General features: G+C 52.2%; 1 protein-coding gene across 1 annotated transcript in view; it reads left to right on the forward strand.

The window, feature by feature from the left end:
- The window catches only part of sh3bp5la (SH3-binding domain protein 5-like, a), a gene marked incomplete at its 5' end in the record, with an annotated part of 8,988 nt that extends 1,007 nt beyond the window's left edge, over positions 1–7,981 (forward strand). Inside the window, 5 exons of the mRNA XM_079240554.1 lie at positions 522–584; positions 1,632–1,760; positions 1,883–2,047; positions 6,560–6,733; positions 6,815–7,981. Of these exons, the coding sequence (XP_079096680.1) occupies positions 522–584; positions 1,632–1,760; positions 1,883–2,047; positions 6,560–6,733; positions 6,815–7,333 (1,050 nt within the window). The 3' untranslated portion in view covers positions 7,334–7,981. The remainder of the gene's footprint in view (positions 1–521; positions 585–1,631; positions 1,761–1,882; positions 2,048–6,559; positions 6,734–6,814) is intronic.
- Positions 7,982–10,820: the final 2,839 nt, after the last annotated feature.

Below are 10,820 nucleotides of genomic sequence, written 5' to 3' on the forward strand. Positions count from 1 at the left end.
CCCACCCAGGTAGCAGACAGGTCCTACCCCCACCCACCCAGGTAGCAGACAGGTCTACCTCCACCCACCCAGGTAGCAGACAGGTCTACCTCCACCCACCCAGGTAGCAGACAGGTCTACTCCACCCACCCAGGTAGCAGACAGGTCTACCTCCAACCCACCCAGGTAGCAGACAGGTCTACCTCCACCCACCCAGGTAGCAGACAGGTCTACCCCCACCCACCCAGGTAGCAGACAGGTCTACCCCCACCCACCCAGGTAGCAGGTCTTATTTCCTGCTTGGTGTGTTTTCCTTCCTGTTCGACCTGACTGAAGTGAGTCAGACTAAAACATGTAAAACTTGCTGTTTATGTACCTGCAGATCCTGATCAAAGCTGATTATATGATCTATCTCTAATATCAGCTGTTGTTTATTTATTTGAGATAACCCCAGTAACATCTAGAATATAGTAATAATTTACAACATCCAGTGTTTTTGTTTGTCTGAAGCAGTTGTTGACCATTTCTGTTGCGTATTGCAGGAAGAGTTGGAGCACCTCAATGAAGCGAGTGCAGAAATCAACAGACTGGAACTGCAGTTAGATGTAAGTACAGATTTCTGTTTGTAGTTATTAGTAGGCAGAATAATTACTTTTTCTGCAGTGTTTGGATTTTCCAGCATATCCTGAACCTAAAAAATAACAATAATAATCATTATTTTTTAATATGCACTTTTTTAATGAAGCTTCTTCTGACTTCAAACAAATTACTGGGGGTGGGAAAATCCAATTAGGAAATCAAGATTTTCTTTTCTTCACAATTTTAAAATTAAGATTTTTTTTTTTTTGCTATAAAAATTGAATTTTTTGTTCAAATAAATAAAATTAATCTGCTATAAAATTTAGTAATTTTTATTGTTTTTATTGACGTTTTTGCTCGTTTTCTTGGGCTTTATAGCAGCAGAATGATGGTCTGGCGTATTGTTTTTGTTTTTCCTCATTAAAATGAAGAAAAATGACTGAATGAAAATGAAACTAAAGAAAATGAAAAAATTTTTTTTTCAATCCTAACTAAAAAGAAAAAAAGACTGAATATTGGTAAAAAAAAAAAAAAAAAAAAAAAAAGTTTTTACGTTCTCATGAGGTGATTTTTCCAGACGTTTCCTAAAACTGTAATGGAAATGTTTTTTCTGCGTTCACGTGTCCTGGACATGACGGGGGGGGGGGGGGATCAGTCGACAGAATAATTCCTTTTCTGTCATTTTAAATGAATTATCTGTTTGGATTTTCATGTCCTGGATCTAAAAAATAACAACAATAATAATCATTATTTTTCAATATACACTTTTTTTTTTAATGAAGCTTCTTCTGACTTACAACAGATTAAAGATAAATGCTTTGATGTTGACAAAACAAGCTCATTAGAAACCACCGCTCTGGGATTCTGACCTAATCAATATGAACATTTTGTTACCAGAATATGTAAAACACAGCAGGTTGGGGGAAAGGAGCTCTTGTCGTTGGTAGTTTGGCACGTTGTGAGCCACACTGCTGTTCATGGTTTCCTTCCAGCTGTTCTCTTGCATGAAATGTGATCATTTGTTCCAACGCAGGTGAATTTAATCTTCTCGTTTTCATGCATCAACGCTCCAGGATGCCAGATCCGGGTACCGGAAGATCCTCACGGAGTCTGCCAGGAAGCTGAATGCTCAGAGCTCTCAGCTTGGCAGCTGCATAGAAAAAGCACGACCTTATTATGAAGCCCGCCGCCTCGCCAAAGAGGTATTAACCACACCCCCCCTACCTTTGACCTGGACTTTTTAAGAAGGAAAAGTTGGACGTAGCAGTCGTGTCTTTTGCCACGTTTCCCATCAGCAGCCTGAACGTTTGTCTGCTCCCTGCAGGCGCAGCAGGAGACCCAGAAGGCGGCTCTGAGCTACGAGCGGGCCGTTTCCATGCACACAGCTGCCAGGGAGATGGTGTACGTGGCGGAGCAGGGCCTGATGGCTGACGGCAAGAACACGCTGGATCCCACCTGGCAGGAGATGCTCAACCACGCCACCTCCAAGGTAACCAGAAGACGAGGTTCCCCGTCGCTGCTTGTTGGAGCGGATGCTCTGGTTGAAGACCATGTGACCTGCTGCTTTCTTACTTACACACCTGATCATGATTTTATTTTGCCTGTTCTGGCGACGTTCACACACACCGATGATGGGATTTTATTTGCTTAACAAATATGATGCAAGACTGTTGGAGCTTTAATTCCCTCCCTGCAGGAGCAGGTAGCGTTGCTTTGTAGCGCAGGTGCTTCTTGCTTTAGTTTTACCCCAGAGAGTTAGTTAATATCAGACTTGTGTCATGTGTGAGGTAGTGCATGGTTGTTATGTAAAACACTGACACACACACTGCTGAGGGAGAAAAAGAGGATTTTCTTTTTTTATTGGACTTCAAGGAGCAAAAAGCAAAATAAGTTAGTTTTGTCCAACAGTCTGTCCTCCGCTTGTCGCCCCGTAAAGCAACAGAACACTGATAAGAAGGACGTTTGGGTTTTGATCTACGTCTCTTCCTAACCGTGAGCAGGGAAAATGTGTGTGTGTGTGCAATTCAAAACACACTCATCGTCAAGCTTATCAGGTATATACCGGTATCGGCAGATATTCACATTTCAAGTATCAGATCGGAACTCCTAAAAAGTGGATCGGTACATCCCTAGTTAATTGATTTTGCACAATAAAGCTTGAATCAAATCAAATAAAACTTTATTTTTCCAGAGCTTTTCGTGCTTAAAAACATTACAAAGTGCTCCACATAATAAAAAAAAATTTACATGAAAATAGATAAACCACACACACATCTACAGTCCCCTTACACCCACCCACAACCACCCTCACCTGTGCCCTATTAGCCCCTATAACAGTTAAAAGAAGACAAATGGCCAGGTACATGTGCACCAGATAAGGAAACAATATCCTCAGGGAGCCTCTACACAAAGGGCCACCCCCACCCACGACCACTGAGGCCATCACCAGGGGGGCCACCCGGGTCGGGGCAGACAGGACCCACAGCTGTAAGGCTGCAGTGCTGGATCCCGACCCACCAGACAGGGACAGCCATGCAGTCAGAGGAGGGGCCGCCCTCGGTGAAGAGGAGCCCAATGAGGAGAGAACTGGAGTGATGACTACACAAAAATAATTATTTAACACCAACATCTGGAAGTTTCCAAACAATGGCGGGAAGCTAACGCTGCTAACTTTTATTTTCTACTTCATTTAATCATATTAAACATTAAGGAAACAACATTACTAGCCGTCTCTATCAGTTATCAGCTTTTATTTTCAACCTCAGTCCAGAATTGAGAAAGAATGGAGATCTGAAGCTCACCTGGACGTCCAGATGATGATAACAGGAAGAAAGTTGCATGCTAACGGCTAAAAATGGCTCAGTCTGAGACAGACATGTCTGAACGAAGAAATGATCCAGCATGAACGTGTTTGAGACTAGTTCTGGTCTTCCCTCGTTAGCGAACGTTCCTGAACGAGTCGAGCCCGACCAGCCGCACACAGTGAGACCGTGACCCTGATTTCATGTTAGGTTTGGTAAAAATAAACGTTCGGATGCTGAACGTTACGTACCAAGCTGCTGGTTGTCCTGCAGGCAGGTGTCTTTCCTCCAGCTTCCCATGTCCAGCTGGCGAGCCGTCCTCCACGATGACACCGACGTCTTATCTTTCTGGAACCAGAATGTCCTACACACACACACACACACACTTATGCCGTCCATGTCCGATCAATCAAACTTTATTTATGAAGCGCTTTTCCATCATAAAATATGTGACTCAAAGCGCTTTACAGTTTAAAATCAGACATAAACGAACACACACATTGTATAAAAAGATACCTCCAACTCCAGTCAGAGTCCAGTCGGACTCCAGTCGGACTCCAGTCGGACTCCAGTCGGAGTCCAGTCAGAGTCCAGTCGGACTCCAGTCGGACTCCAGTCGGAGTCCAGTCGGAGTCCAGTCAGAGTCCAGTCAGAGTCCAGTCGGACTCCAGTCGGACTCCAGTCGGACTCCAGTCGGAGTCCAGTCAGAGTCCAGTCAGAGTCCAGTCAGAGTCCAGTCGGACTCCAGTCGGACTCCAGTCGGACTCCAGTCAGAGTCCAGTCGGAGTCCAGTCGGAGTCCAGTCGGAGTCCAGTCGGACTCCAGTCGGAGTCCAGTCGGAGTCCAGTCGGAGTCGGAGTCCAGTCGGAGTCGGAGTCCAGTCGGACTCCAGTCGGAGTCCAGTCGGAGTCGGAGTCCAGTCGGACTCCAGTCGGACTCCAGTCGGACTCCAGTCAGAGTCCAGTCGGAGTCCAGTCGGAGTCCAGTCGGACTCCAGTCGGACTCCAGTCGGAGTCCAGTCGGAGTCCAGTCGGAGTCGGAGTCCAGTCGGAGTCCAGTCGGACTCCAGTCGGACTCCAGTCGGAGTCCAGTCGGAGTCCAGTCGGAGTCGGAGTCCAGTCGGACTCCAGTCGGAGTCCAGTCGGAGTCCAGTCGGAGTCCAGTCGGAGTCGGAGTCCAGTCGGAGTCGGAGTCCAGTCGGACTCCAGTCGGACTCCAGTCGGACTCCAGTCGGACTCCAGTCGGAGTCCAGTCGGAGTCGGACTCCAGTCGGACTCCAGTCGGACTCCAGTCGGAGTCCAGTCGGACTCCAGTCGGACTCCAGTCGGAGTCCAGTCGGAGTCCAGTCGGAGTCCAGTCGGACTCCAGTCGGACTCCAGTCGGAGTCCAGTCGGAGTCCAGTCGGACTCCAGTCGGACTCCAGTCGGAGTCCAGTCGGACTCCAGTCAGAGTCCAGTCGGAGTCCAGTCGGAGTCCAGTCGGAGTCCAGTCGGAGTCCAGTCGGACTCCAGTCGGAGTCCAGTCGGAGTCCAGTCGGAGTCCAGTCGGACTCCAGTCGGAGTCCAGTCGGAGTCCAGTCGGACTCCAGTCGGAGTCGGAGTCCAGTCAGAGTCCAGTCAGAGTCCAGTCGGAGTCCAGTCAGAGTCCAGTCAGAGTCCAGTCGGAGTCGGAGTCCAGTCGGAGTCCAGTCGGAGTCCAGTCGGAGTCCAGTCGGAGTCCAGTCAGAGTCCAGTCGGACTCCAGTCGGAGTCCAGTCGGACTCCAGTCGGACTCCAGTCGGACTCCAGTCAGAGTCCAGTCGGAGTCCAGTCGGAGTCCAGTCAGAGTCCAGTCAGAGTCCAGTCGGACTCCAGTCGGACTCCAGTCGGACTCCAGTCGGACTCCAGTCGGAGTCCAGTCGGAGTCCAGTCGGAGTCCAGTCGGACTCCAGTCGGACTCCAGTCGGAGTCCAGTCGGACTCCAGTCGGAGTCGGACTCCAGTCGGACTCCAGTCGGACTCCAGTCGGAGTCCAGTCGGAGTCCAGTCGGACTCCAGTCGGACTCCAGTCGGAGTCGGACTCCAGTCGGACTCCAGTCGGACTCCAGTCGGAGTCCAGTCGGAGTCCAGTCGGACTCCAGTCGGAGTCGGACTCCAGTCGGACTCCAGTCGGAGTCCAGTCGGAGTCCAGTCGGACTCCAGTCGGACTCCAGTCGGAGTCCAGTCGGAGTCCAGTCGGAGTCCAGTCAGAGTCCAGTCGGACTCCAGTCGGACTCCAGTCGGACTCCAGTCGGAGTCCAGTCGGAGTCCAGTCGGAGTCCAGTCGGAGTCCAGTCAGAGTCCAGTCGGACTCCAGTCGGACTCCAGTCGGAGTCCAGTCGGAGTCCAGTCGGAGTCCAGTCGGAGTCCAGTCGGAGTCCAGTCGGACTCCAGTCAGAGTCCAGTCAGAGTCCAGTCGGACTCCAGTCAGAGTCCAGTCGGACTCCAGTCGGACTCCAGTCGGAGTCCAGTCGGAGTCCAGTCGGACTCCAGTCAGAGTCCAGTCGGACTCCAGTCGGACTCCAGTCGGAGTCCAGTCGGAGTCCAGTCGGACTCCAGTCGGACTCCAGTCGGACTCCAGTCGGAGTCCAGTCGGACTCCAGTCGGACTCCAGTCGGAGTCCAGTCCCCACTCAGGCCGGTGTCTCGCAGGTTTAGTGGTTTCCCTGCACCAACACACCTGAGTCAAACCGAAAGGATCCAAATGCTGCTGGTTGAATCCTTTCAGGTGCGTTGGAGCACGGAGACCAGGACCACCTGCAGGACTCTGACACGTCCAGATGAACAGAGATCATCATGAAAACATGAAACTTTCTCTGAGTCTAAAAAGTTTCCAGTTTCATTTCAACATTTTTATTCTTTTCTTTTCCATAAAATAAATCCAAAAAACAACAGAAAATATACTCCAGAGTTACAACTATTATCGTACATGTAGTACATTTCATGTAAAAAAGAAAAGAAGAAAAATAAAAGAATAAAATAAAAGAATCTTTTTATTTATCTTATCAGAAAAGTAAATAAAATCAGCTGAAGGGTGAAAGTGTTCGGTCCCCCACAGGACATGAGTGTCTATCTGCACCACGTCTTTTATTCTGAACATTCCCTGTCCTGTGTGTGTGTGTGTGTGTGTGTGTGTGTGTGTGTGTGTGTGTGTGTGTGTGTGTGTGTGTGTGTGTGTCTGGCAGGTGAACGAAGCGGAGGAGGAGCGCCTGCGCAGTGAGCGGGAACACATGCGCGTCACACATGCGTGTCAGGAGGCCGAGGCTCGGGTCCAGATGCTGCAGAAGTCCCTGAAGAGAGTCATCCTGAAGTCCAAGCCGTACTTCGAGCTGAAGGCTCAGTTCAACCACATCCTGGAGGTAACACACACACACACACACACACACACACACACACACACACACGGAGCTGATGCTGACGTGATGCTGTGTCTCCTGCAGGAGAACAAAGCCAAAGTTCTGCATCTGGAGCAGAACGTGACCAAAGTGAAGACCCGCTACTCCATCGCCCTGCGGAACCTGGAGCAGATCAGCGAGCAGATCCACGCCCAGAGGGGGGGGGACCCAGCAGAGGGAGGCAGCGCCACGGTCTGCGCCGGGAGGAGCTCCCCCATCGGAGCCGAGTCGGATGCCCGGGTTCGGCCGGAGGACGGAGCCTGCGGCGGCGGAGCGGGGAAAGATGGCTCGGACGGCGGCGTGGATCTGCTGGAGCGATACAAGGAGAGGGAGCGTGCCGGGTCGGACTCCCTGTCGGTCTTCAGCCTGCAGACCATCGCCTCCGACCTGGAGAAGTACGACTCCATCGAGCACCTGGGCGACCTCAGCGACGTGGGGAGCGTCACCGGGGACGAGGCGGACAGAGAGAGGGGGGCGGCGGCCAATCTGAAGCTGGTGGAAAGCGCCGCCAAGGAGCGGCAGCAGCAGTTCCACAAGCAGCACCACCGAAGCTTCAGCTTGTGAAGCAACACGGATGTCGACACGCACACGCCTGCTGGCGTCCCGCTGAACACGCTAAACACTACAGACAGCGGCGCCGGCCAATCCCTGATCAGATCTGCTGAGACTGTCGGAGAGCTCCTCCTCCCAGTCCCACCAGGTCCCATCAGCGATGGCTTCCTGGTAGAGAGGGTCCACGGGACCCGCCTGGACCCGTCAGGACCCTGCAGAACCAACAGAACCCGCCGGCAGAGCCAGGAAGGATGACGGAAGCGTTTCTCTGCAGCGCCGTACTCGTGTACTTCCTGCAGCGTGCTGCACGGCGGCGTCTGCTGGGAAAACCGTTTTTTAAGTCGTCCTGAAGCTTTTATTGTGAAAGCATGAATCCTGACGGACCCCCACCAAGACACTCCAGATTTGTCTTATTTTGGAAATTGTTTACATTTGTTGTTTTGTTTTGCCTTTACAGAGTGTGTGTGTGTGTGTGTGTGTGTGTGTGTGTGTGTGTGTGTTTGTGTGTGTGTGTGTTTGTGTGCCTCAACAGAGATGTTTGATCTCTTTTTATTTTAATGATCCAAACGACACTTGAATGATCTCTGCTTTTATTTTTGCATTTTTGTTGCACTTTACTGTGAAATTCTGGGAAAGTGTGTGTGTGTGAGAGATCAGAGCCGGAAGATAAATCTGATGTAAAGTTGTGTGTTTTGCAGGTTTGTTGTACAGATGTTCAGATCACCTGCAGATGTTTTCAGTTAAACTGACACCCCCCCCCCCCCCCCACCCCCCCCCCCCCCCCCCGTCATTTGTCATTGTAATCAATAAACAGATGCATCTACTGGAAGTGTGTGTGTGTGTGTGTGTGTGTGTGTGAGAGAAGGAGGCTGATGGAGCAGATGACTGATCCCTGCTTCGTTGACTTTAAGCTCCAAAGAGCATTAGGAGGTGGGGGGGGGGTGGGGGGTTTTAAAACCACAGCGCCATGTCCACGCGCGCGTCCTCCCGCCGCGGTGTGATCATCCCCAGCAGGATCAACGCACGCGCTTCTCATCATCCAAAGCTGCTTCTTTAGATTCATTGTGATATCTCGGTGCGGCGCGCGCAGACCTCCGCGCGCTTCACGCTTCAGGACCGGGGGGGGGGGGGGCAGAGGAGCGCGTGAGAGGGGTTGTTACGCACGGCGCCGTCTCCATCATGACGTCGTGAAGATTGTGGAGAGGAAGAGGAGGGAGTGTGTCCGTCCGTCGTGTCTTTTTCTTTCTTTTTGTCTCATTTGTGTCGTTTCTTCTTCTCTGGCACGCGCACCTGCAGCGCGTGCACGCCACCGGGAAGGATCCTGTCAGGTTGTGTTTGCGGAGCCAGAAAGATGCGGAGTGGTACCAAATAATCTGCGCGGGGGGCTTTGCGTGGCGCGTCCCCACGCGGAGGACTTCCTGCTCCCCGGACCCACAGTAAGTACTGGTTCTGGTTCTGGTTCTGGGAGGCTTCCTGCTCCGAGCCGCAGTTTGAGGAGAGGAAGGCTGCGGGAAATCTGCACAGGTGTCGGGCTCGCTTCGCGGGACGTGCGCGTGCGCTGGGCCCAGTTGCTTCGTGGGTTCCTCCGGCAGGAAAGCAGCATCCCGGCTGCGTTCGGCTTCTGGTGCCTCAGAAAGACACGGTGGGATGATCTGAGACGATCTGAGGCCAGTGGACGCGACGCGCAGCCCCCGTGGGCAGATGGCGTGTTATTTCGTGGAGCTGCACGCGCTCGGCCTTCCTCTGCAGGCCGCCACGGACTCCCTCATCATCATCATCATCATCAGCAGCAGCAGCAGCAGCTACCGGTGGGTGGCAGCCTGGCCGTGACCCTCACGTCTCACTGGTTCCTGCTCAGTCGTGCAGCAAATGCTGGGTCGTGTCTGTGGGTCGTACGTGGACCAGGAGCCGCGCGCTGTCTGTGGTCCTGAAACGGACCGGATCAGCTCCCCGGGCGCTGTGTGTGTGTGTGTGTGTGTGTGTGTGTGTGTAGGAAGGCTGTGGGATGGACAGGGCTGGGCGCGAGGCTGAAGACATGGTCGCGTTTCCAGCTTGTTTACTGGTCCCAGTCCGCCACCGCGGCTCCAGCTGGTGGGGGAACTGGACTTTCATTCCTCACCAGGAGAACCAGAACCAGGATTTCCGGAACCTCCCGGAGACAAAAATATAGAGATGAAGCTGTGAGTTCCGCTTTCTTTAGATGGACCCAAACAGTCCAGACTTCCAGAACTTTCCAAAGATGATCCCACACCGCTCCAGTAACATCCAGGCCCAGGTTCTGGGGAGGTTCTGTCCCTCCATCAGAACCGCTGAAGTCCTGGTTCTGGGGAGGTTCTTTCCCTCCATAAGAACCGCTGAAGTCCTGGTTCTGGGGAGGTTCTTTCCCTCCATCAGAACCGCTGAAGTCCTGGTTCTGGGGAGGTTCTTTCCCTCCATCAGAACCGCTGAAGTCCTGGTTCTGGGGAGGTTCTTTCCCTCCATAAGAACTGCTGAGGTCCTGGTTCTGGGGAGGTTCTTTCCCTCCATCAGAACCGCTGAAGTCCTGGTTCTGGGGAGGTTCTTTCCCTCCATAAGAACTGCTGAGGTCCTGGTTCTGGGGAGGTTCTGTCCCTCCATAAGAACTGCTGAGGTCCTGGTTCTGGGGAGGTTCTTTCCCTCCATAAGAACTGCTGAGGTCCTGGTTCTGGGGAGGTTCTGTCCCTCCATAAGAACTGCTGAAGTCCTGGTTCTGGGAAGGTTCTGTCCCTCCATCAGAACCGCTGAAGTCGTGGTTCTGGGGAGGTTCTGTCCCTCCATAAGAACTGCTGAGGTCCTGGTTCTGGGGAGGTTCTGTCCCTCCATAAGAACTGCTGAGGTCCTGGTTCTGGGGAGGTTCTGTCCCTCCATAAGAACTGCTGAGGTCCTGGTTCTGGGGAGGTTCTGTCCCTCCATAAGAACTGCTGAGGTCCTGGTTCTGGGGAGGTTCTGTCCCTCCATAAGAACTGCTGAGGTCCTGGTTCTGGGGAGGTTCTGTCCCTCCATCAGACCCGTTTCCACTGATCTTCAGTCCCGTTCTTGGGTCATGTGACCTCAGCCCTTTCTGGCTTCTTGACAGCCACATTTCCATAGAGACCCTTTCCGATGACTCTTCAGCCTGCAACAGATGGATCAACTGAAGGTCCAGATCCATCTGTCCGGTCCCGGTTCAGGTCTTGTAGGTCCAGACATGTCTTCTTTTCTCCTCCACGTCCAGCGTTGGAACTTCAGCTGATGTTGCCCCTAACGACGGCTAATCCAGCATCCATCTTGTATCCTGTCTCTTTTCTGAGCGTTTTCCAGATGGTAAAAGTCGGCCTGATGTTGACGTATTATCCCCCCCCCCCCCCCCCCCCCCCGCCCTCTTCCTCTGATAACGTCCTCCTGGGTTTCCCCGCCACTGAGCACGTTACAACAGCCTGCATGTTGATATCCAGTTGCTATCGTGTGATGTGGTGCATCAGGTATTCTATTCTATTCTATT

This window comes from Telmatherina bonti, assembly GCF_933228915.1.
Source record: "Telmatherina bonti genome assembly, chromosome: 5".
NCBI lineage: Eukaryota > Metazoa > Chordata > Actinopteri > Atheriniformes > Telmatherinidae > Telmatherina > Telmatherina bonti.